The sequence below is a fragment of the Entelurus aequoreus genome, linkage group LG27 (genome assembly GCF_033978785.1).
Source record: "Entelurus aequoreus isolate RoL-2023_Sb linkage group LG27, RoL_Eaeq_v1.1, whole genome shotgun sequence".
Lineage (NCBI taxonomy): Eukaryota > Metazoa > Chordata > Actinopteri > Syngnathiformes > Syngnathidae > Entelurus > Entelurus aequoreus.
The window spans coordinates 22,524,376-22,550,084 of NC_084757.1; the positions used below are offsets into that span (position 1 = coordinate 22,524,376).

Sequence of the window (25,709 nt, forward strand, 5' to 3'; positions counted from 1 at the left end):
TCCGATGGGAAATCTGCGGAGCAAAGTCTGTGTTGTTAGTCCGCCAAATGATGCTAGTGCGCATGCGCCTGACTTTGTGTTGCCTAAAATGCATTGATAAATGACGGTTTTTCGGTAATTAAAAAATTAGACGGTATTACTAACCGTATCGCAAATTATCATTATATCGTTTGCTGTTACATCCCCAGTCCATTAACAAGTACAAAGTCGAGGGCAGACACGGCATGTTTTTGCCACCGATGCTGGTCAATTTTTTAGGGCATTACGGCAAGTGACGAGGGCGGTCGCCGGGGTTAAATTTGAGCCCTGGACCTTCTATTTAACTTCTTTTACCTTCTATATTCCTTATTTTGCCTTATATTTACCTTCTAGCCCTTTGTTTACCTTCTATTTCCGTGTGTATTCTGTTTACCTTTTGTTTGTTTTTTACCTTATTTTATATTCGTTTACTTTTTTATACCATTGATTTGCCTTTTTTCTTTCTACTTTAAGTTATATTCTTTTACCTTTTATTTACTTCTTTTACCTTCTATATTCCTTCTTTTACCTTTTAATTACCTTCTAGTCCTTTGTTTACGTTCTATTTCCGTGTGTATTGTTTTACCTTATTTTATATTCTGTTCACTTTTTTTTTAACCATTGATTTACCTTCTTTTGCCTTCCACTTACCTTTTTTCTTTCTACCTTAAGTTATCTTCTTTTACCTTTTCTTTACTTATTTTACCTTCTATATTCCTTCTTTTACCTTTTAATTACTGGTTTAACCTTTACTTCTTTTACCTTCTATTTAACTTCTTTTATATTTCTTATTTTACTCTGTATTTACCTTCCATTTAACTTTTTTCACCTTTTGTTACCTTCTTTCACCGTCTATTTACCTTCTTTTTTCCTTACTTTACCATCTACTTACCTTATTTTAATTTCTATTTACGGTGGTTTATTTCCCCTGGGAGATTAATAAAGTACTTCTGATTCTGATTACCTTCTTTTATGCAGTCCGAATTTGATCAATTTTTATCAGTTACACGTATCAAACGATTAATCGAAGAAACAATATAAATCAAAGCTTTTTTTTAATCGAATTAATCAATGAATTGTTGCAGCCATTCGGTTACACCATTAGCCACATTTATATAGTTCAAGCTTATTATGTACCCATATGGGTTGTTTGTCTATAGGTGCCATTGATCGGCTGGCGACGAGTCCACGGCATACCCCAGCTGTCTCCCAAAGTCAGCTGGGATAGGCTCAAGCTCACTGATGTACTTAGTGAGGACAATCAGTATAGAAAATCGATGGACGAAGGGTTGTTTTGTATGTATGTACGGGCAAACCCCGGCCAAGTCATTCCAAAGACTATAAAAATGGGACCCATTACCTCCCTGCTTGGCATTCAGCATCAAGGGTTGGAATTGGGGGCTAAATCACCAAAAATTATTCCCGAGCGCGGCCACCGCTGTTACTCACTGCTCCCCTCACCTCCCAGGGGGTGGAACAAGGGGATGGGTCAAATGCAGAGGGTAATTTCACCACACCTAGTGTGTGTGTGACTATCAGTGGTACTTTAACATTAATGTTAACAACCAGTCCACCTTTGGCCAAAAAGTTGGCTCGCTGGGATAGGTTCCAGCGATAAAGTATAGAACAATAAAGTAAATTATTCTGGTTTATAAAATAGATGGACGGACAGTTGTTTGTTTATACACTATATTGGCAAAAGTATTTAACCACCCATTCAAATTATCAGAATTAGGTGTCCTAATCAGTTGGCCCGACCACAGGTGTATAAAATCAGGCACATAGGCATGGAGACTGTTTCTACAAACTTTTGTGAAAGAATGGGCCGCTCTCAGGAGCTCAGTGATTTTCAGCGTGGAACTGTCATAGGATGCCACCTGTGCAACATATCCAGTCGTGAAATGTCCTCACTCCTAAATATTCAAAAGTCAACTGTCGGCTTTATTATAAGAAAATGGAAGAGTTTGGGAACAACAGCAACTCAGCCACGAAGTGGTAGGAGTGTGAAATTTGGTGGAGGAGGAATTATGGTGTGGGGTTGTTTTTCAGGAGTTGGGCTTGGCCCCTTAGTTCCAGTGAAAGGAACTTTGAATGCTCCAGGATACCAAAACATTTTGGACAATTCCATGCTCCCAACCTTGTGGGAACAGTTTGGAGAGGGCCTATTCCTCTTCCAACATGACTGTGCACCAGTGCACAATGCAAGGTCCATAAAGACATGGATGACTGAGTCTGGTGTGGATGAACTTGACTGGCCTGCACAGAGTCCTGACCTGAACCCGATAGAACGCCTTTTGGGATGAATTAGAACGGAGACTGAGAGCCAGGCATTCTCGACAATCAGTGTGTGACCTCAACAATGCGCTTTTGGAAGAATGGTGGAAAATTCCTATAAACACACTCCGCAATCTTGTGGACAGCCTTCCCAGAAGAGTTGAAGCTGTAATAGCTGCAAAAAGTGGACCGACATCATATTGAACCATGTGGGTTAGGAATGGGATGGCACTTCAAGTTCATATGCGAGTCAAGGCAGGTGGACAAATACTTTTGGCAAGGGTGTACACCGCCTCTCCCCACAAAAATGCTGCTGGGGTAGACCTCAGCTCACCCTAATAAAGAAAATGGACGGATGATACTGAAATATTGATTTCAAAGATAAACATGTTTTTTGCCCTAAAACAGAAGAAAAAAGAGGCGATTTTGTTGCATTCTGATAATAAAAGAATAGTACTCACTCCGATGCAGCACCAATGGTATTAGACGTGGCCTGTCCTTCTCCTATGGGCGTAATGTTCAGCGGAACGGGTCGTCTTTTAGGAGCCATCTCCGAAATCAAATAAAAAAAATGTTTTAAATCTCAAGAAGGGTCCAAAAAAAGTCGTGCAGTTGAGTAAATGTCTCCTTTTTTCTTCCTGGTTGTAAATCAACAGGATCGACACAGGGTGGCTAGCTGGCTAACGTAAGCGAGTGGATTACCAGGAGCATGTCAGTCCAATGCTGGGCTAAAACGTAACATTACGATGTGTTCTAATCAGAAATATTGTTTTTAAAGGGTATCTATAGAATTAGGAGTGATAACATTGCTGTTTGTATGCTTCTAGGAGGTTTTCTTCCTGCTAACTAGCATTAGCCACCTAGCCTGGTAGCTAGTAGCAACTACCGGAAATAGGAGACCCGACACTTTTTAAAAAAAATTATTTTGTAATTTAGTTTTTTTTTTACCACCGGGAGTCGTCTGGCGTCCCTCCGTAAAGTTAACACCCCCCCCGCGTCTTTCAGATTCGGGGCAATTGAGAGGCGAGCAGCACCACTTAGGGCTTCTTCGAGCGGTGCTCCGTCAATGCAGGAAGCAGCCGACCTGAGTGACACCCACAAGGAGAGCCATTCGCTCCTCCAAAAGCAAGTCAAATGTTTTTGTTTTTTTTACTCCCAATAAAAAATGTTCACTAAATATTTAGAAACACAGAGTTTAACAATAACACCCCGCAGTGTAGCACACATTTAACTATATCACCACCGCTTAGTTTATCTGCACTAGTCAAGGCGGTGTGGCACTTACTGCCATCTAGCGGTGGCGTCAGAGTACTGAAGGTTTATGCACATTCGGGACAGCTGTCACGCCAATTTTCTTCCCATTACAAAAACCTTCCTAGCACCCATTTACTTCCGGGGTCATTTCCGGTTACGTCATTTCCTCTTACGTACGTCATTTCATCTTACTGCCCGTCGCTGGGTTTTTTAAATTTTTTTATAATATAGTCATTTCCTCTTACGTCATTGACACGCCAATTTTCTTCCCATTACAAAAACCTTCCTAGACCCCATTTACTTCCGCGGTCATTTCCGCTTACGTCATTTCCTCTTACGTACGTCATTTCATTTTACTGCCCGTCGCTGGGTTTTTTTATTTTTTATAATATAGTCATTTCCTCTTACATCGTTGACAGCGATCGATAGAATCGATAGAATCCAAATCTCCTGAAAATGGTGGTGTCACTGAATGATATTCGTCTTTATCTTTCCCAGGGGACTTATGTCAAACACCAGCAGGCTTCGAAACATTTCAAGCGGAGTGTTAGGGCCGCTGCTGGGAACTTCTGTCTTCGTGGTAACGTGCAAAAAATATTAATTAATATATAATACTGTTGAATGTCTGTACTACTTTAAATCAACATTATTGTTGAAACCATTTCACTAATATTAATTAATATATAATAATGTTAAATGTCTGTACTTTAAATCAACATTATTGTTGAAACCATTTCACTAATATTAATTAATATATAATACTGTTAAATGTCTGTACTACTTTAAATCAACATTATTGTTGAAACCATTTCACTAATATTAATTAATATATAATACTGTTAAATGTCTGTACTTTATATCAACATTATTGTTGAAACCATTTCACTAATATCAATTCATATATAATACTGTTAAATGTATGTACTACTTTAAATCAACATTATTGTTGAAACCAATTCACTAATATTAATTAATATATAATACTGTTAAATGTCTGTACTTTAAATCAACATTATTGTTGAAACCATTTCACTACAATATTGTGTGTGTGTGTGTAGAAGAGGTCCTGTACCATGGGAACAGAATGGTCATTTGGACAGAGGAGGAGAAAGTGGCTGTGTTTTGGACCACGGAGGATGCAAGCGAAGATTGCTCCCCGGTTTTATTGGCGGTCCATCACACAGGACACATTGGATTGGGTAAGCAAGCTCCTAGAAGGAAGATATTTGCTTTTAATTTTTATTTTTAGTTGAAACACTCAGGTTAGTAGTTAGTAGTAGGTCGCAAAGTGTTGTGGAATCAAATCATATCTACAATATGTTTCCCTTTATTACTGCTTTTAGGTGCGCACATGTCCTGACTGCCAGCGCTTTGAAAAGTTAAAGACCGAGGCGCCTGAGCTGAAGCCCGTCAAGGTCGTATCACCTTGGTACATGGTTGGTGAGTGGGTTTATTCACACATCCCTCACCTTTTCACGCACAACTATACAAGAACTCAGTCTACATTCAAATATTTGCTAAACTGAGAACTGGAATTCATGCTCTAGGTGTGGACCTCTTTGGACCTGTGAAAAAGTCGTCTAAGGGGAACAGATATTGTCTCACTTTGACCGATTATTTCACCAAGTGGGTTGAAGCAAGAACATTCCCAAAAAAGACAGCAGCCAATGTGAAGGAGGTATTCCTTATATTTTGGTGTTTCACTTACCCATGGCCATAATCAGAAAGGGAAAAAGCCACTAAAGTGCATAATTTATATATATATATATATAGAAGTTATCCTCACTGACCAGGGCACTGAATTCAAGAAAGAGGTAACTAAATGGTGGTCTTTGACTATTGTACTCTAGGATTGTAATTCAGTCTGAATGTACTCACATGCTTGAATGCAATATTGAATTCTAACCACAACGTTACTGGTAAAATGTTTCATGATTGTCATATTGGTGATGACCAAGCCAGAACTCATTCCCTTGATGTTACAGAGTTATGGAGGTTCTTCCAAACAATATGGTTAGGCTGGAGACCCCGGATGGAAAGCCCAAGCATATGATGACCCCGTATGCATCACTGAAACCTCTGCGGCCGAGTATGTCAAACTGAATGCTGTTTACAGCCATTTTTGTTCAGAGATCTTAATATCCCTCCCCTGTATCATAATATGCCTCCTCTCTCATTTAGGGACTCACCCTGGCTGGCCAAAGGATTCCCCTTCAGCCCCTGTGCTTCCAGGAGATGCTGAAATGCTGACTTCATCATCGGAGGAGGAAACTGAGGTACTTTTTCAGAAAAAAAGTGTTTATGTGTCCATACATGTAGCTTTCTAACTATTTGTATGATTGACACATGTCCAGTGTCATTGTTTCACGGACCATACATATGCTGGCCCCACATCACCCTGGAAAAAGGAGCTGCACCCCGACCAGAAACAACTGGTGAGCAGGTTTCAAATTGTGTAAAATTTTGACATTGGAGCCAGTATATGATTAAAAATATATACATTTATTGCTTTGTGAAGTGGCCAAGGTTATCTTCAAGTCGAGTAATGTAAAATTTTCTCATGAACAGCTCGAGTATGTTTTGGCCTGCGATCGTCCAGCTATGGAGCTGATCGTTAAAGAGGGAGGGGTGTGTTTAACCCGAGAAGAGTTTTGGTCTCTCGGGTTGTCCAGAGACATGGACTCCACGGTCAGTACTGTAACTGTTATGTTTGTTTCACTTGACTGCTTATTCCATGGATATGTATAACTTTGTTACATCTGTAATGTGATGACAGATTGGAAATGCTTGCCTCCAGCTGGTTCAGGAAGCTGCTCAGAGACATGTATGATTTCTTAGAGCTGCACAACAGAGGCTGCTTTTGGTCATTAAACAATCTGATTCAATGGTTAATATAAAACCTCGCATATCCTCATGTTTTTGGATTCAAAACTGTTCCAGGGCAAAGATGTCTTCATTGCCAACATGTATATTGTACCAACGTGGAAGCACAAAGACGTTGATCCAATGTCAAGCCTTCCAGTGAGTACAATGAAATTTGAATGATAATATCTACACTAATCTGAAATTTCTTTCTAAAATATTCATAAATGTTTACTACAGAGGGATGCACATCTAAAGGATGCACTCCTCTTCCCAGCGTGGAGCAAGCACAACGGGCCAGAGCATGACCTTCTCTGTGTAAGTGTTGAAAAGAAAAATACTGGAGATATCTTATAATTCTTGTGCAATGACATTATTTATGCCTCTTTCTGCATTGACCATTGTAGGTGTTGAGGCCGGCAAAGAGAGAAATTCTCTTGCTGGACTCTCAGTTTGCCCTTTGGCCATCTGGTTTTGGTGATGAGGTGTATAGAGCCATCTTTAGGTCCCTTTATAATAATCCTGGCCACAGTTCCATTTTGGCCACTTTTTGTTCCAGCCATGTTCTGGTTTTGGCTATGGTTCTGTTCTAGTCATCTTTCCCTTCCCCGCTATGCTCATGTTTTAGACATGTTCTTCTTTCGGCTATGTTCCCATTCTAGCCATATTCCAGTGGTGTGCAACAGGGGTCCCCGACCACAGAGTCATGGACCAGTACTGGTGAAACGTGATTTTGTTCATGTTTTGGCAGTGTTCTAATACAATTTTCACTTGTTTATTTACAATTTGTCTTCATGTTTTAATATGCCAAGTGGCTTATTGCATTTTATTTTATTCACATTTGGCTTTTTTACTGCAGGAGCATTGCGCAGCACATCGTCCCAGGAAGCTGGAGTGAGCTCACTGGAAAAGACATGCAGGTAATAGGTTTACTCTATAAAATATAAATGTCTTGTAGTAAACCCAAAGGCTGTATACATTTTCATGGTGCTAATGTGTATTACCAGGAGATCCCACGCCAGACCTCGGGGAATGACTGTGGTGTTTTCATGCTCATGGTAAGTTGAGCATTTTTAAAGAAGAAGAGTAGGTTAAACTTCCCCCACAATGATGTGAAACACAGTATCAAATTACAAAAATATTTGGTTGCAATTATTGCTTCCAGAGATATTCTTATTTACCACATTTCCAGTATTGATGTTGACGGCTCTTTTCATCAATTTAGTAGATTATTACAAAGTAGAGAAATATTTGTTTCATTACACAATTATTACATGTGCTCAGAAAAATTACTATTTTCTATTTTTAGTACTCCCTCTGGCTCTGTACGGACACTACTTTTCACCACAGTGTGGTAAGTATTTAGACATTTAAAAGATTTCAAAATAAGCGGCTCTGAGAGGTAAAAATAATGAACTCATTGTTATATCTGCTCTAGCTGGACATGCAGTCAATCCGGCGTTGGTGGTGTGTCCTTCTAATGGTGCGCTTTGGCATTGAAGGGTAGGACAACTTCTTGAAATATCTGATGTATTGTTTATCATGATTAGTAACTGTCTGCGATGAGGTGGCGACTTGTCCAGGGTGTACCCTGCCTTCCGCCCGAATGCAGCTGAGATAGGCTACAGCGACCTCCCGCGACCCCAAAAAGGGACAAGCGGTAGAAAATGGATGGATGGATTAGTAACTGTAATCTGAAGAGCTTTTCTTCAATTTCCCCAAAGGCATGGCCAGAGGTTCTGTTATTGGACAGACAAGGCGAGCGGCCTATTGCAGGGCATTCTTCAGCCAGTCTTTAGGGTATCCAGAAACTCAGTCCAGGCCATCGACTGCGTCATCAAAGATTAACTGAATACAGTACTGGTATGCCATGACACAAAAGTGAATAAATTGTATCATACCTATGTTGCTCCATAAAAAAAATGATTGGAGAAATATGTAAGCTGGGGGAAAAATAACTGGTTCAAAAATAATAATCTAATAACCTTTATTGGTTTGTACCTTGATGTGGTTTAAGAGCTTTTCACTATAACATGTCTACTTCTGAGGTGACCACCACTTGTGATTATAATTGACGCTTTGTCCTTTATCTGTGTTCCCCATTCTTTAGGTGCAGCTCGCGCAATGTTTGGAACAAAACATTTGTAAACAATAAAAAAACATTTTACATTGCATTTTTTTGCCTCATTTTAAAGTCTTGAAGAAATACCCAAGGTTTTTCTTTATTATTATGTTCTTATTCTAAATATTGTCGTTTGTCTGACCACGGGTCATCTGACTTCACTGAGGTACATATGTGCACATAAATGTCATTTAAATTTAGTTCACTTACACAGAGAACTAAAAAAAAACTGAATTTAACGAATAAATTTAGTTTGAATAAAGTTTAATAATGTTGATTGATAATTAATTAACTTATTGTACACTGTTATTAATTTCCGCATATGTCCACGAGTCAAATGTGCAGTCAGGAATATCCTCAAATTAATTTGTCAGATTAATACTTGTCCGATTAATACAGACGTTTTGTTAACGCTGTATTATAAAAAAGAGTCAAACGAAGTGCTATCGATCGCTGTCAAAGACGTAAGAGGAAATGACGTAAGCGGAAATGACCCCGGAAGTAAATGGGGGGTAGGAAGGTTTTTGTAATGGGAAGAAAATTGGCGTGACACTGCCATAATCAATGGTTTATTTTCACTAATGTATAATAAACTTGACCTAATATCAGATACACCTAAACTATTGAAGTGTATTTCTGGTCTTGCCGTCCCCTCCCGGGCCGAGGGACGACGCAGCTGTGTAGTTGGATCAAAAGAGACTGTCAGAGACGCTTTGCTGAACCAAAAGTTGCTTTATTACAAGCGAGCGTCATTTAAACAGGTCTGCAGTACCCAGGGGAATCTTAGTCGAAAATGGAGGATTCCTAACTGGAAGAAGCCAAATCACCACTTTATATATTCCTTCTTTGTCTGTCTGGGTGTGCCATACTTGCCAACCTTGAGACCTCCGAATTCGGGAGTATGTTTATGGCTAGAATTCACTGAAATTCAAGTATTTCTTGTATATATATATATATATATATATATATATATATATATATATATATATATATATATATATTAGGGCTGCAACAACTAATCGATTCAAATCGATTATAAAAATAGTTGGCGATTAATTTAGTCATCGATTCGTTGGATCTATGCTATGCGCATGCGCAGAGGCAATTATTATTATTATTTTAAACCTTTTTTTAAATTGTTATAAACCTTTATTTATAAATTGCAAAATGTACAAACAGCTGAGAAACAATCAAAATAAGTATGGTGCCAGTATGCTGTTTTTTTTCAATAAAATACTGGAAAGGATAGAAATGTAGTTTGTCTCTTTTATCCGATTATTAATCGATTAATCGAAGTAATAATCGTCAGATTAACTGATTATCAAATCAATCGTTAGTTGCAGCCCTAATATATATATATGTATGTATATAATATATATACAGTATATATATATATATATATACATAAAATAAATACTTGAATTTCAGTTAATTCTAGCTATATATATATATTTTATTGTTATTTATTATTATAAATATATATATGTATATATATATACACACACGTAAAAATAAATAAATATATATATATATGCAGTACATGAAATAAATACTTGAATTTCAGTGAATTCTAGCTATATATATATATTCATTTTATTATATATATATAAATAAAATAAATACTTGAATTTCAGTGTTCATTTATTTACACATACACACACATAACACTCCTCTACTCATTGTTGTATTTGAAAGTGCAACGCTTTGCAGCCAGTAGCACAGCCTTTGAAGGAGCATAGGTATGGGCAGCATCTGTGAAATTTAATTTGCAGAAAAGTAGTGATCATTTTGGAACTTGCAAGCGTACTTCTTCTTCTTACTCGTCGTCGCCATGACTGTCTCTTCTTCTTCGTCTCCTTCTTGTTGTGTGTGCAGTTGTGCCCTACATGTTATAACGGTACTGGGCCGGCACGCTGTTTATATGGAGGAAAAGCGGACGTGACGACAGCCTGTCCTCACTCAGGTCCGCATTGACCTGGAGGGGGCGTGCCTTAAACAATATTGTTGTCTGGCTGGAAATCGGGACAATGATTGTCCCGGGAGATTTTCGGGAGAGGCACTGAAATTCGGGAGTCTCCCGGAAAATTCGGGAAGGTTGGCAAGTATTGGGTGTGCGCTGAGTCTAAACAGCACCACCTGACCATGAAAGGAGATGTTTGTGTGTAAGTGTCTGGAAAACAGCTGCTTTAAGTCATAACTTAAATGTTGGCGTTTGAACTAGACAGGTAGTCTCCTCTCAAGGATAGGGCTATCACTTTTGCATTCCGAAGTCCCAATTAGGGCCTCCTTCCTACGAGAAGTGATCCAATTAATCTGCGAATATCAAACTAAGGGGCCTTAGCTTATCATGTGCTCAAACTGAAATAACATTGTTCACTGATGAATATGAACATTCACCATATGTAGAACATAATAGAAGTTAATTATTTCACTTCACTATAATGGTAAAATGTCACTAATGTAAGTAAACATTACCTCCCTGCTTGGCACTCAGCATCAAGGGTTGGAATTAGGGGTTAAATCACGAAAATGATTCCTGAGCGCGTCCACCGCTGTTGCTCACTGCTCCCCTCACCTCCCAGGGGGTGGAACAAGGGGATGGGTCAAATGCAGAGAGTAATTTAGCCATGCCATCAGTTTTTAAACTTGACCTAATCGGATAAAAAAACGCAGAAACTGTATTATATAATTCTTAAAAGTCACTGTAAATTTGACCTAATTTGAAAATAGTAGCTAGAAGAAAGTATGCCTTTGGTTCATCCATCCATCCATCCATTTTCTTCCGCTTATCCGAGGTCGGGTCGCGGGGGCCACAGCCTAAGCAGAGAAGCCCAGACTACCTTCTCCCCAGCCACTTTGTCCAGCTCCTCCTGGGAGATCCCGAGGCGTTCCCAGGCCAGCTGGGAGACATAGTCTTTCCAACGTGTCCTGGGTCTTCCCCGTGGCCTCCAACCGGTCGGAGGTATCCTGACAAGATGCCCGAACCACCTCATCTTTGTTGAGTTTTTTCTTGCCCTGATGTGGGATCAGAGCCGAAGATGTCGTGACTTGTGCAGCCTTTTGAGACACTTGTGATTAAGGGCTATATAAATAAACTTTGATTGATCTGGCTCATCTCGATGTGGAGGAGCAACGGCTTTACTTAGAGCTTCTCACCCTATCTTCGCCACCTGACGGAGGAAACTAATTTTAGCCGCTTGTACCCGTGATCTTGTCCTTTCGCTCATAACCCAACGCTCATGACCATGGGTGAGGATGGGAATGTAGGTCGACCGGTAAATTGAGAGCTTTGCCTTCCAGCTCAGTTCCTTCTTTACCACAACGTATCGATAGTGTCCTCATTCCTGCAGACGCCGCATCGATCTGCCTGTGGATCTTACGATCCACTCTTCCGTCACTCGTGAACAAGACTCCGAGGTATTTGATCTCCTCCCCAACCGGGAGATGGCATTTGACCCTATTCTGGGTGAGAACCATGGACTTATCCCAGTTGCTTCACACTCGGCTACAAACAGATACAGTGAGAGCTGAAGATCCTGGCCAGATGAAGCCATCAGGACCACATCAGTAGCCTTGTGGTTAGAGTGTCCGCCCTGAGATCGGTAGGTCGGGAGTTCAAACCAAAGACTATAAAATTGGCACCCATTACCTCCCTGCTTGGCACTCAGCATCAAAGGTTTGGAATTGGGGGTTAAATCACCAAAATGATTCCCGAGTCTAAGCAGAGAAGCCCAGACGACCCTCTCCCCAGCCACTTCGTCCAGCTCCTCCTGGGGGATCCCGAGGCGTTCCCAGGCCAGCCGGGAGACAGTCTTCCCCGTGGCCTCCTACTGGTTGGAGCCAAATCACCTCATCTGGCTCCTCTCGATGTGGAGGAGCAGCGGAGTTACTTAGAGCTTCTCACCCTATCTCTAAGGGAGAACCTCGCCACCTGACAAGAGAAAACTCACTTTGGTCGCTTGTACCCGGGATCTTGTCTTTTCAGTCATAAGCCAAGGCTCATGACCATAGGTGAGGATGGGAACATAGATCGACCGGTATATTGAGAGCTTTGCCTTCCGGCTCAGCTCCTTCTTTACCACAATGTATCGATCCATTCCGCCTGTGGATCTCATAATCCACTCTTCCCTCACTCATGAACAAGACTCCGAGGTATTTGAACTCCTCCACTTGGTGCAAGATCTCCTCTCCAACTGGGAGCTGGCATTCCACCCTTTTCTGGGCGAGAACCATGGACTCGGACTTTGGAGGTGCTGATTCTCATCCTAGTCGCTTCACACTCGGCTGCAAACCGATCCAGTGAGAGCTGAAGATCCTGGCCAGATGAAGCCATCAGGACCACATCTGCAAAAAGCAGAGACCTAATCCCGCAGCCACCAAAACTGACTGCACCTAGAAATTCTGTCCATAAAAGTTATGAATAGAATCGGGGACAAAGGGCAGCCCTGGCAGGGTCCAACCTTCACTGAAAACAGGTCCGACTTACTGCTGGCAAAGTTAGTCATATATTGTAAAAAAACAATCAGTTAGTCCTAATGAGAGCATTATTGATATAAAAAGTTTGAATGCAATATTTTATCTACAATTGCCACTTTGCATTGTACATTAGGGGAGTTTCATATTTAACTGCTCAGCATAATATATTGACCTAATATATTTCAAAATAAATGTTCCCTTCTTACACTACAATGATACAATACACGTATGCATCCCGTCAAATTAAAAACTCTAGGCAAACATTTTACAAAACTTGACTTTAATTTCCACACATCAATAACAGCTGTTAGAATGCGATCAATTTTCAATTTTTTTAATTTTTACAATCATCAGGCTTCAGAATTGACACCTTTTAAGTCCTCAGCGACATCATCATCAGGTATCCAATAGCTCGTCTTCCCAAAGTGTGCCTGTAGGGACAACTGGAAGCAATTCAAAGCTTAATAATAAAATATTAAAATTTTATTGTCTTTTTAATATGAACATATAAAAAACAACCAAAAACATTTACATCATGGATTGTAAGCCTCTGTCCATGCTACCTTAATGCAGGTTTACCATTACAATGAGATGCCACATCATCCTCCCCCCCCAAACATCACCTGGCTCAGTTCCACACAACTTAGTGTAGCTTCCAATGTGAGGCAAACAAAGCAATGAATGACCATCTTCTACAACCTATAGCAACAAATAAGTGTCCTTTTTAATAGATGTGTTTACTTACAAACATGATGGGTTCATTATATTATTTGTACTCCTCATTGAGAATAACCTATGGACATAGAAAGAAATCGGAAGACCAGATTTAACTGAACCCTATTTTGAAAAGCAAATGTGTTTGCGCAACATAAGAGGGACATGCGGTCCTCACCTTTCCTGGTCCTCTTGAATGATACAAGGTGTGCGAACAGTTCCAGCGACAACTTCCCTCACGGACAACAGAAGTATGAAGCTTGGAGGTGGCCTTAAACGACACTGCCAGGAGGCCGACGGGGATTGACAACTTGTAATCCAATCAGTGACTCTTTTAAACTTGGTGGGCTCGAATTATCGACCAGCTCAGTTTGGATTGAATGTTGAGGTGCGCGGCAAAAAGCAGCAAAGTCCTGTGAAATAATGCTAGAATTCCCTGACCAATTACGAAGCCCAACATCCAAACCGCTGCAATAGTAGCTGTCCATTCAGAGACAAATGTGCGAGGTGAAAGGAAAACATGCGTGAACAATTTAGATACACGTCTCTAGGAAATCTCAAGAAAAAGCACAAAGCGCGTTCTCTTCCGCTGACGACACAGCAATGGCTCCCAAACTTCACAATTGTCCTCTACTGGCGCCGATATTGAGCCTGGTATATCCTGTGTCACATCGCTCAAGATCAACTGCATAGAAGGTTTAAAAAATACAATAATGAAAACAACGAAGATCTCCAGTGTAAAAATGGGCTTCTAAGCTTTTTACCCCGCTGATCAGTCTGCTAAGTGTATAATGACTGAGGTAGGTTTTTTTGATCTACTACAAAATAAAATAAAAATCTCAACACATTGAGGCCTGTGTTATTATATACTTCGTCATAATAAAAAGGATAAATTCCTAAAAAAAACAATTTTATGTGAGAGGTTTCCACCTTGTTTCGAGTCTGTTGCCATTTTTCTGTCGCCCACTTTATCACAAATTCGTCCCCAACAAAGAAAAGCAGATGCATGCTGAACACCTGCGGCTTAAAGAGAGTAGTTCCTGGTCAGAGAGCAATGAGGAAAAGGTCTGTCAAGAGGAGAACGAGAGAAAATAGGTGTTGGTGGAGAAGGGGGATGACGGGTTTACTGATCCTTTTAATTTCTCTCACTGAGGAAGTAGACTTTAAATATTTGCTGCAGGGACAACGGTCGGCCAAAACTGGTAAATAGTGCCTTCCAGTGGTGTCAAGTACAAACAGGAGTCCTAATAACGACACAAGATTGAAGTTTCTTAACCGTGTGCGTTTTTGGAGTTTAGCAGAGTTGCTAGAAGGTTCTGATGTTTGGCCGTCTAGCGCATTACTCGTGCTTTCAGCCCCCCATAGCTTTTTCCGCTCGTGTGTCAAGAGTCCATGAGGGTGTAATGGTAGCGGTGCACAGGGTGGTCAGTAAGCCGTGACCAAATCCTTGTCGTAGTTGTATCGACCTCTCTTGGAGGCGGGGCTTTCCGAGCTGTCCTCCGTGTCCTCGCTGTCGCCCCCGGCCCCGCCTCCTTCCTCCTCAGAGGAAGAGTCAAGAGTTAGATCGACCACAACGCCTCCGGGCTGTCCTGAGTCCTGACCGCCTCCGGATTTGCCCGTCAGACTGGCACTGCTGTGGGCCGGCGAATGGCCGTTTGTCTCAAGAACACCTGCAGTCAGATGCAGACTAAATTAGGCTAACTGTGCGTACAACTTCACAGTTTCAAAAGTAGACAAAAGGTGTATTTTTTGTCTCACAAAGAGCCTGTGGATAAAAAAAAAAAATTGCCTCCAGTGGCCTGCGTTCACAGTAGATAATTTTTTTGGCCTGTTTGCTCATGCCAACATGTGCACACTGCAAAATAATTTCATGTATTATTTTCAGTCTTATTTCAAAGCATTTTGTTAATTTCTATCGGGCATTTTTGGCCATTTTGAATTATGTGTAAAATTGACATGTTTGGATTGTGTTTAAGATTTTGATTGTGCTTGTAAATATTTAAAAACATGTTCAAAATAAACCTTAAAAATTGATTTAAAAAAAACCTAAGGTGGTGGCGGTCATTAAAACGTGTGGGAGGAGCTATTACATTAATAAAATTACACTAAGATTTTACTCACTTTTATTTCGATTGTTGCTGATTTTGTAGCAGACTTTTAAAAAACATGTGGAAAAAGTTGCAATTTTTACCCCCCAAACAACATTGCATTAGCCTGAGTGTTTTTTGTAACCTTGACTCCAAAAGCTCTGGCTTTCAATGAATCAAATAAAATTATATTTGAACACTATGAGCATAGTTATACATTTAAAAATACTGATGTTTCACTCGTTTTATTACCACAGTGTAATGAAACCTAACTTAAAAGCACATCCTCTATAACCATTGTCACATTATTGTATTATAAAAACAACCATTAAAGGCTGCCTTATTGCTCATCTTTCTTTTTAAATAGCCATGTGCAGTTTCAGTCAGTCCACAAGTTGTTGACATTCTCCATTTATGTTTTGCAATTGAAAAGTACTAGTCGATTGTAAAGTTTCATTATTGTGCCAACACCTTGCACATAATTTGCACACGTCCACATGTGTCAATCTAAACAAGCAAGTAAGGGCGTGAGTGTGTTGCTAAATCTTTATATACTAGTAAAGTAACATTTCTGGGTCAACATGTTGCACACAATTTGCACACGTACACATCTGTCATGTAAACAAGGAAGTCAAGACGTGGGTGTGTTGACTGCAGAGGTGGGACCAAGACATTGCTTTGCAAGTCACAAGTAAGTCTCAAGTCTTTGCCCTCAAGTCTCGAGTCAAGTCCCGAGTCAAGACAGGCAAGTCCCGAGTCAAGTCCAAAGTCAAGACTAGAAAGTCTCAAGTCAAGTCCCAAGTCCTGCATTTTGAGTTTCGAGTCCTTTCAAGTCCTTTTAACCACAGACTAATATTTTTACACAGATTGTGTATGCTTTTAAAACGCTGTATTTATTTATTAAAACAAGTGCATTTGAAATTGCAGGAAAAAAAATAGTGCTGACATTGCAATTCATAATAGCACTATTAACCAGTCATTTTAATAGTTTAAACAATTTTAAACATTTAACTCATTCCTTTACAGAATAAACACATTTGCAAAAACAAACATTAACATACTATTGGTTGTATTTTATGAAAATAATATAACCACAGAGTTGAGAAGGAGCAAAGATCTTCAATATTTGTATGTGAAAATCACAAAGAAATCTTCCGGGGGAGGATGACCCCCCTACAGGGGTTTGGTTTACAAACTTTCAGCCCCACCTAAAACAAAATTCACCAGCCGCCACTGATTATGATGCATTCTCATTTTAGGCAAAGTATAAGACAATAATTTTTTAACAGTATAATTGTAACCAGGAATAAGTCTTCAAGTAACAATATTCAAATACTAACATTGTTGGGTAAGACAGCATTTGGTTTTATTCCGAATCCAGTGAAACAGATTGGTGGTTTTAGCTGATATAAAGACTTTCAGGTGTTTATATATATTTTTAAGTATTTGACAGACGCTTTTATCCAAAGCGACATACATAAAAAATACATATATAACAATGACTGTAAACATCATTTAAGGGAAGAATGTAATAGAAAATATCAATACAAAGTGTCAAGACAGAATAAACTCTCTGCTGCTGCAGCAACAGAGATACAGTCTATAAGATATATAGATATCTAATGTATTCATACATTGTTTATGTAGGATATACGCATGTATATATAACCTAATTTTTAATTTTCCTGAGGGAACTCTCCTGAAGGAATCAATAAAGTACTATCTATCTAATCATATTGTTTCTTCAATTTAAAAATAGCTGACCATTTTTTTCCCCCTTCTCTGGGATTATATTCCCAGTTTTGATCTCGGACGTCTGGTCACTTATAGCGTATAAGAATATTATATTACTGTTTAGCAAACTATGAATAATAAAAACGCCAAAACATGTGTCCGTTATCATAGCTACACGTATGACAAAAAAACCGCGTGAAAATCAGTGGTATTCAGTCAGGTAAAATGAATTAAATTCGCTGACAGTTCGATGCTCCTGCCAAATGAATTGCACTGAGTGGAGCGGATCACCACTCCAAGATGGCGGCCCCGCGTCTCGTCTGCGCCAGTAGGCAGTAGCGCTCAATGCTGCGTACCCTTATAAGATGTCTATGGTCTCCGCCTGTAATATTCGAACTTGGAGATTTGCATACGGCAATTCGTTTTTTGTTGACCAAGTCGTAGTTGTTATACCCGAACGAAACCAACTTTGGCATAATTTTTTCTCACTGCCGCGTTGTTTGACAACTCATGTTCGGTGGTTGTCCTGCAATTTGATTGGATGAGAGCTGTGGGATGAAAACAACGTAGATCTAATTTGATTGGCTATTGTACTGACAGCACTGAGCACACCAGCTGACAAGCAGCACACACGCTTATAGACACAGACGTAGAAAATGAAAAATACGGAGCGCTCCCAAATAACTTTTTAAGCTTTGGGTTTTGGGGAAAGTAGCAAGTCATGTCAAGTCAAAAGCCTCAAGTCCAAGTGAAGTCACAAGTCATTGATGTTAAAGTCTAAGTCGAGTTGCAAGTCTCTTTACATTTTGTAAGTCGAGTCTAAAGTCATCGAATTCATGACTCGAGTCCACACCTCTGGTTGACTGTGTATTTATATACTACATTAACCAAAAGGCTTGGCGATGAGAGGGTCTGAGCTACCAGTAAATACAAGCACTGTGACTTCACCAAAATTCAAAGCAAACTTTAAATCGCAGCCTGGACATGATTATCACTAAATGGTTGTTTTCCATCCATCCATCCATCCATCCATTCTCTACCGCTTCTACCCTGGACAAGTCGCCACCTCATCGCAGTGGTTGTTTTCTAATAAAGTTAATGTTGTTCAACTACCTCCTTTAATCTTTTCGACAACCGATATAAAGCTACAGTATTTCATATGCACACAAAATCATAAGGGATATTTTTAACTTTAGGTTGGGATGGTGATGGACAATGGCCCTGTTTACACTGCACACCAAATCAGATTGTTTTGCCCTCAAGTGATACAGATCTGATTTTTTTTGCCAGTCTAAATGCTTCAAAGTGCTTAATCTGATCTTTTTACATCAGATTTGGGCTAAATCAGAAGGTAGTCCAAATCCGATTGGATCTTTTCAAATGTGACTTCAGTCTAAACCGAAATGCGACCTGAATGTGACCAGAATGTGACTTTTTTGTAATCTATGGACGAGCTAAGTCATCCATGTGCGCGGGGAAAGACGCAGCCCACCAGCGAAAGTGCATACGTCATCCCAACATAGGTTTTAGTAAACAAAATCTTTTTTCGTCAGGCAAATTTTCAGTGCATTACTAGTCAATAGTGCAAAATAATAGGCTATATTAAAGTTAAAGTACCAATGATAGTCACACACACACACACACTAGGTGTGGCGAAATTATTCTCTGCATTTGACCCATCACCCTTGATCACCCCCTGGGAGGTGAGGGGAGCAGTGGGCAGCAGCGGTGGCTGCGCCCGGGAATAATTTTTGGTGATTTAACCCCCAATTCCAACCCTTGATAATGAGTGCCAAGCAGGGAGGTATTGGGTCCCATGTTTATATATGTAATAGATGAATATATATTTTGATTCCATAGAAATAGCGATTGTTAAAAGGACCAGAATTGACGCTGTGGCAAATTTGCTTACATGTTACGTACATTGTGTACATTTTTTTTGTAAGTGAGATGAAAAATAAAGCTCACGCAGATCTACGCTGATGTCCGTGCCTCCTCTATTTAACAGCTACAAAAAGATTAGAACCCTCCAAAATATAGTACACTACATATATCCAATCTTCCGTTATATTACTTTATTTTTGCGTGAAAAAACACTGATTTTTAAGGTGTGGCAATCATATTTATGGTGGCAACTTTTATTTAAAAAAAAAAGTTGGACACGTATACTTTTAGATTTGTCAACACAAAAAACATACATTTTAAGCAGGCAGTTGACACGCATGTTTAAGTGCTGCTCAGGAAACAGTTTAACTGTTGAATGGGGTTGCAGAATTTTGAGAAAAAAAGAAATTGCGATTTTTCTCTCCAAAATTGCGATAGCGATTCGATTTTCATATTTTATACATATAAATGCATACAACTGCAAAAAATAACAAGTGAAGGAAGACATGTTACTTTTAGATGTCAATCAACATTCTTGTCTCAAGGTTTCACACATTAGAACAGACCTGGGCATTCTGCGGCCCGCGGGCCGCATCCGGCCCTTTGTACGTCCCTGTCCGGCCCGCGTGAGGCCAATCATAAATTACAAAATAAACTTTAAAAAGTATCTATTTCGAGTGTGCAATACAACGGTGCTGCTTTTGTTTTGAAAAGCGTTATTTGTATTTCTTCCGTGTGGATGTATGCTCGTGCGCGCAGCGGCAATCACAAATTACAAAATAAATTTAAAAAAACATCTTTGTCGTGCGTGCAATACAACTGTGCTGCTTTTATTTTGAAAAGTGTTACATGTGCGTATGTCCTGTGAGGGAAGGCGCACAGCGACAAGTGATGCCCGGTTATCCCCGAGACGCTAAAAAGAGAAAAGGTGATGACGAATGGCGTGTTTTCACCAAGACATGAACTGTCAAGTAAAGGTAAAGCCGTGTGCTTATTTGTGGTACACAGCTTGCTGTGTTTAAAGAATATAGTGTAACGACCTGCTGAAGTAGATGTTGTCTTCTTGAGTTGCGTAAATGAGGAGTGAGGAGACGTGCGTGTGGAAGGAACGAGATATGTTGAGCTGTGTTAGTATAGCTTGCTCAGTAAAAGTTTAAAAAGAGCGTCAGACTTGGTGTGCACTTCTTCTGGACGCTACAATTGCTGTCAGAAGTAAAACTTTGCGCATACTGCACTGTTTGTGTGCTACGTCATCGGGAGGTACGTGCCACGTGAGGAGCTCGCCGCAAAGAGAGAGAGAGAGACAGAGAGAGAGAGAGAGACAGCGTTTACAGGTGCAGCCTCGCTGTTTGGCATGGAAGAATTCCGCCCTCAATGAAGACTCCCAGATTTGATGGCAAGGCGAACTGGGAGGCATTTCATCCCACTTCTGACATCAATTGTAGCGTCCAGAAGAAGTGCACACCAAGTCTGATGCTCTTTTTAAACTTTTATTGAGCATGCTATACTAACACAGCTCAACTTATCTCGTTCTTTCCAAAAGGAAAACCAATCCTCACTCCTCATTTCCGCAACAGCAACGCTTCCTCCTTCTTCGCCAATCACCTTGCAGGCGTGCTACGTTCACAACAAAGAGGATGCAGGATAAAGTGACAGAAATTGAAATTTTTGTATTGTAATATACATCAGGAAGTGTTGTGTAAGAAAGTGTTAAAAATAAAACCATCAAAAGCCATCTGCTTTTGTATAAAGATAAGTTAGGTTAAATGAAAATATTATTATTATTATTATCTATCTTACGGTATATCAAAAATAATTTGAGCAAAATTTAATTGAAATATTGTCGGTGTGGCCCTGCAGCAGTGCTCGGGTTGCTCATGCGGCCCCCGGTAAAAATTAATTGCCCACCCCTGCATTAGAATATGCATTAATTTACTTAAAAAATATTTGGCTTTATGCAAACAGACAGAGCTTTTGTCTCCATCATGCTCTTAAACTGAAAAAATATAACCGATAAAAACTATACAGTGTTTATAATGTAATGTAATCATAATAAATAATAATGCAAGTAACCATTTAAAAATTATATTTTTTTGTCATTACTGTATAATTGTTTATCATTGTACTGTAATTCGGAGGTAAATAACTTTGTTATCCTAAATAAACAACCCCCCCCCCCCCCAAAATGGACTCTCATTTCTGTAAGCAAAAAATTAACTTAAATGAATATTAAACATCTTAAAGTGCATTTTTCCCCAGATAGAAAAAACTAGATCATACTTTGTTGGTTGCCGTCCCGTGATCACAGCCTTCTCGCTCATTGGTCCGTGCTGATGGGCTCACATTGCCTATCCGATTTGAAGTTGAAATGTTCCCACAACGCGTCATTTGGCTTAGTCATCATATTTATTTCATCCTCATTTTTGTTACTTTGTTGAACTTCTCACTGGCAAGTCGCGAGGCTCTCGGTTTGTGCTTCCTGTGTGTGCGGTATGGCTCTAGACCCACTGAGACAAAGATTGTGAATGGCTGTGAAGACTGCTCACTGCGTTCAGTAAATTCTACTGTTAAATGAACACGCTCAGGTGCTCAGAGCGATGTACCTCTGACTGAGATGTCTTTCTCCCTGTTTGAAGCGAGAAATTAATAAACGAGAGGCCCAACAATTCTGATTGGCCATCTGGTCTGTCACTCACACTAGTCAGTTTCAGTTTATTTCCAACATGCATACAATACAACTACAATGTAATACATTACATATTTCCAGTGGTTTCATTACAGCATGTCCAAAAGAGTACTCTGGCGTATTGCTGCGGTTACATAAACACACTATTTAAAACCTCAGTGTTGATTAGATGCTGATTAATCGTGCAACCCTATTGTCGAAAATGACGATTGCAGGGACGTTGCGAGGCTATGCATAATTTGCGGGAGGTGGCATTGATCGCAAGATTACAAATTCTTGGAGGGTCTGTTTAACATGCGCAAGTGAGCAAGTATGCCGTTGGTTTTAACTTCATGGATTAGTTTGAGACTTTCGATTTCTATTATAAAAGATGGCGGTTATCAGTGGGAATTGCTGTAGAGCGTTCACATTACAGTAAGGCTTTAGGTGGGCCCAAGAATATGAATGGCCTAGTCTGCAAAAACACATTTAGAGGAAGTAACCAAAACCCAATAGCAAAAAGTGATGTTAAGCATTTTCCCACATACTTGTATCAAGCACAGAGTACTCTGGCGTATTGCTGCGTTCCCGTTCCTCCTTCTCTTTGTCGTCAGTGAGGGATCGCCAGGAGCCGTCGGTCAGGTACTCAATTTCTTCAATATCCTCATGTGTCTCTTTGAGAATCTCGGACAACAACCTAGAACACAAAATGGTCCATTATTCCAACACTTTTAAGAAAGTAAGGTTAAACAATTCAAAATCAAAGCGTTAATACAGTATATAGGAAATAGATTTTTTTTTAATAGTGATTAATTTCTTTAATCTTTAGTTTCTTTAATTTTAGCTTTCAAGGAAAGCTAAAATAGTGAGACGTAAGAAGCATCTTTGTCATTAAAGTTATGACAAAAAAAAAATGTATAAACAATGGCTAACTTCTTTTTGCACTTCTAAGTAGGGATGGTTCCAAAACTCTGTTCCATAATGCCAGTGGTGCCAACAAACGGTAGTAAATATACCCAAAATATAAGTATCTATCTGTACCTAATTTGGTGGCAAGTAAATGTAGATTCAGCTACCTGCAACAAGTGCTTGACGGCGATATTGAGCAAGTAACACCTTGCAAGTAGGCACAAAGAGTCTGAAACTCTTTTTAAACTTTACTGCCAGTCATAACACGTCAGTAACCGCAAGATCCACAGAATCCATCAAATACTACTAGTAAAGGGCAGCAGTGAAACCTTGGAAGAGATCACTTCTAATTCCATTGTTGGTCAAACCGGGGATTCATATTAAATTACTTTTTTGCCAATGTTCTAAGAATAACCAATGCTTTAGCAATCTTAATATTAGTGCTGCTACAATTTTTGACATATTGCCGTGAGTAATGGCACCATTCTCCAATTATGTGGGCTCTATCAATAGCCTTACTGATGACTTTAATGATGCTCTGCGCAACACCACTAAATGGTGTGGCACCGTTAAAACCCTAAGAGGCACACCCCCTGGTTCATGGAAGAAACCAGAGCTCTTGAAAACTTATGTAGAATGCAAATGGTGTGCAACCAAACTTGGTTTTCCGTCTGGCATGGAGTAAAGGATAGTTCAATGCCCTACAAACACGCCCTTGTCTTAGAAAACCAATTATTACTCCAATCTCACCTGTCCAAAAAAATTAGCCCAAACTTTTTTTTAATATTGTAGCATTGCTAACCCAACAGGACCTGCCCCTAGTAACTCCACCCACTCAACTACTGACTTTATGCAATTCTTCCCTAAGAAAATTGAGCTCATTAGAAAGGAGATTGATGACTCCATGTCTCAACCTTACCCAAGTTCTTTTAACGCAAATACAAACGTGGAAATTAGGGCAAATGCTCTCCAAAACAAACTCTCATTTTGAGGAGGTAACGCTTGAGAAACTCTCCCGACTCGTTAATGGGACAAAACAGACATGTTCACTTGACCCACTTCTTTGGAAACTCAGTAAGGAGCTGTTTGCAGTATTAGGAGTCAGTGCTAAATATTATTAACGTATCACTGTCCACTGGTACTGCTCGCTTAGCATTCATAACAGAAGTTATTTATCTTATGCTTAAAAGACCTTATCTCGACTCTGACTTTCTGAGCTACCGGCTGGTGTCACACCTCCCATTTATTTAAAAAATCCTCAAAAAAATAATTGCACAGTGGGTAAATGAACACTTGGCTTCCAACAATCTCTTTGGACTCTTTTAGTCAGCTTTCAGGCCAAATCCCTCTGGAACGGCGGCCTTTGCAAAAAGAGAACAATAATTTGTTACTAACTATGGAGGTTGATGTGTCATCTTGTGTTGGTACTGCTTGATCTCAACACTGGCTCCGATACCTTTGATCACAACATTCTTTTACAGTGCATCAAATCATGTATCTGTGTGTCAGACTTAGCATTTTCCTGGTTTAGTGTCCATCTCGAGAGGACGCGCTGTGTACCACATGATAACGTGGCTCCGGAGTACATTTAGGTCACCAGAGGAGTCCTTCAAGTTTTGGGTTCTTGGCTCTGTACTTTTCAGCATCTATATGCTGCCTCTTGGCGATATCGTTAGCAAATATGATCTTAGCTTTCACTCTTATGCCCATAAAAGCTGGCCAACACGCCAGATTGTAGTGAACTGGAGGTGTCTTAATGAAATTAAACAATGGATGTCTTAACCGTAAGGAAACGGCGATGTTGATTATTGGTCCTACTGGACACAAGCGCTTGTTTGAGGATTCCACTTTGAATTTCGACAATAAAACAAGTCCGAAGCGACTGCAAAAAATTATTGCCATTATTTTTTACTCAACTCTCTCGTTGCAGCTGCACATTGAGAATGTTGCTCAAACAGTCTTCTTTCATCTCTGTAATATTGCTATGTGTCCCATTTTTCCTCTATTGACACAGAGATCATTATAGATGGGTTGATGAGTTTGTTACGTCTAGTCTTGCTTAGTGTAACATTATTTTTGGGTCTTCATCTGTAGCATTTCAAGTTTACAGTTGGTACAAACTGAGACTGCTAGACTTTTTACACCTATAGCCCACCTGCATTGGCTCCCGGTACACTTAAGGTGCGACTTTAAAGTTTTGTCACTTACGTGCAAAACATGAAAAGGTCTACCAGCAGCTTATCTTGCAGATTGTATTGTGCTGTATATTTTGTCACAAAATCTGTGTTCTGAAATTGCTGTTTTATTAGTGAATGCAGGCTCTAGAACGTTTTTTATTCGGGCTCCAGTACCGTGGAATGCCCTACCGGCAATGGTTCGAGATGCTACCTCAATAGAAGCATTCAAGTCCCACACTAAAACTCCTTTATACAGTGAGGTAAACAAGAATTTGGCAGCCACCAATTAAGCAAGTTTTCCCACTTAAAAATATGAGGTCTATTATATTCATCATAGGTACACTTTAAATGTGAAAAAAAAATCCCGTATGATTTTTCAATAATTTATCTGTATTAAAAAAGTATTTTGCACCTACAAAACAAGCAATAATTCTGGCTTTCACAGACCTCTTACTTATTTAAAGTACCAGTAGTGTAGAAAAAAGTTCCCTCTATATTGAAGCTAATATATAAATCTGATATATAACACCGCA

The 25,709-nt window shown here is 39.7% G+C and overlaps 3 protein-coding genes across 3 annotated transcripts in view; 1 reads left to right on the plus strand and 2 right to left on the minus strand.

Annotated features, from left to right (window-relative positions):
* Positions 1–3,574, minus strand: part of map2k2a (mitogen-activated protein kinase kinase 2a) — a 31,075-nt gene extending 27,501 nt beyond the window's left edge. Inside the window, exons 1-2 of the mRNA XM_062038774.1 lie at positions 3,241–3,574; positions 2,754–2,842 (exon numbers count right to left, since the gene is read on the minus strand). Coding sequence (XP_061894758.1) covers positions 2,754–2,842 — 89 coding nt within the window. The 5' untranslated portion in view covers positions 3,241–3,574. The remainder of the gene's footprint in view (positions 1–2,753; positions 2,843–3,240) is intronic.
* Positions 3,575–3,878: 304 nt separating this feature from the next.
* LOC133644361 (uncharacterized) lies at positions 3,879–8,507 on the plus strand. Its single transcript, XM_062038775.1, has 15 exons — positions 3,879–4,126; positions 4,605–4,745; positions 4,890–4,986; positions 5,094–5,224; positions 5,532–5,635; positions 5,728–5,822; positions 5,901–5,981; positions 6,115–6,234; positions 6,323–6,370; positions 6,487–6,567; positions 6,649–6,726; positions 7,268–7,328; positions 7,416–7,466; positions 7,718–7,762; positions 7,847–8,507. The coding sequence occupies exons 5-12, from the start codon at positions 5,536–5,538 to the stop codon at positions 7,304–7,306; spliced, it is 642 nt and encodes a 213-aa protein (XP_061894759.1). The 5' UTR covers positions 3,879–4,126; positions 4,605–4,745; positions 4,890–4,986; positions 5,094–5,224; positions 5,532–5,535; the 3' UTR covers positions 7,307–7,328; positions 7,416–7,466; positions 7,718–7,762; positions 7,847–8,507.
* A 4,980-nt stretch (positions 8,508–13,487) lies between these two features.
* The window catches only part of pias4a (protein inhibitor of activated STAT, 4a), a 31,544-nt gene continuing 19,322 nt past the window's right edge, over positions 13,488–25,709 (minus strand). The window contains exons 10-11 of the mRNA XM_062039487.1: positions 22,639–22,787; positions 13,488–15,390 (exon numbers count right to left, since the gene is read on the minus strand). Coding sequence (XP_061895471.1) covers positions 15,146–15,390; positions 22,639–22,787 — 394 coding nt within the window. The 3' untranslated portion in view covers positions 13,488–15,145. The remainder of the gene's footprint in view (positions 15,391–22,638; positions 22,788–25,709) is intronic.

What these genes read in the sequence shown, in the direction of transcription:
- LOC133644361 (XM_062038775.1), top strand. Translation starts at nt 5,536, where the DNA reads ATGGAGGTTCTTCCAAACAATATGGTTAGGCTGGAGACCCCGGATGGA. An exon ending in CCAGAGACATGGACTCCACG is followed by an intron (nt 6,235 to 6,322) that starts GTCAGTACTGTA and finishes ATGTGATGACAG; the next exon opens with ATTGGAAATGCTTGCCTCCA. An exon ending in AGGAAGCTGCTCAGAGACAT is followed by an intron (nt 6,371 to 6,486) that starts GTATGATTTCTT and finishes AAACTGTTCCAG; the next exon opens with GGCAAAGATGTCTTCATTGC.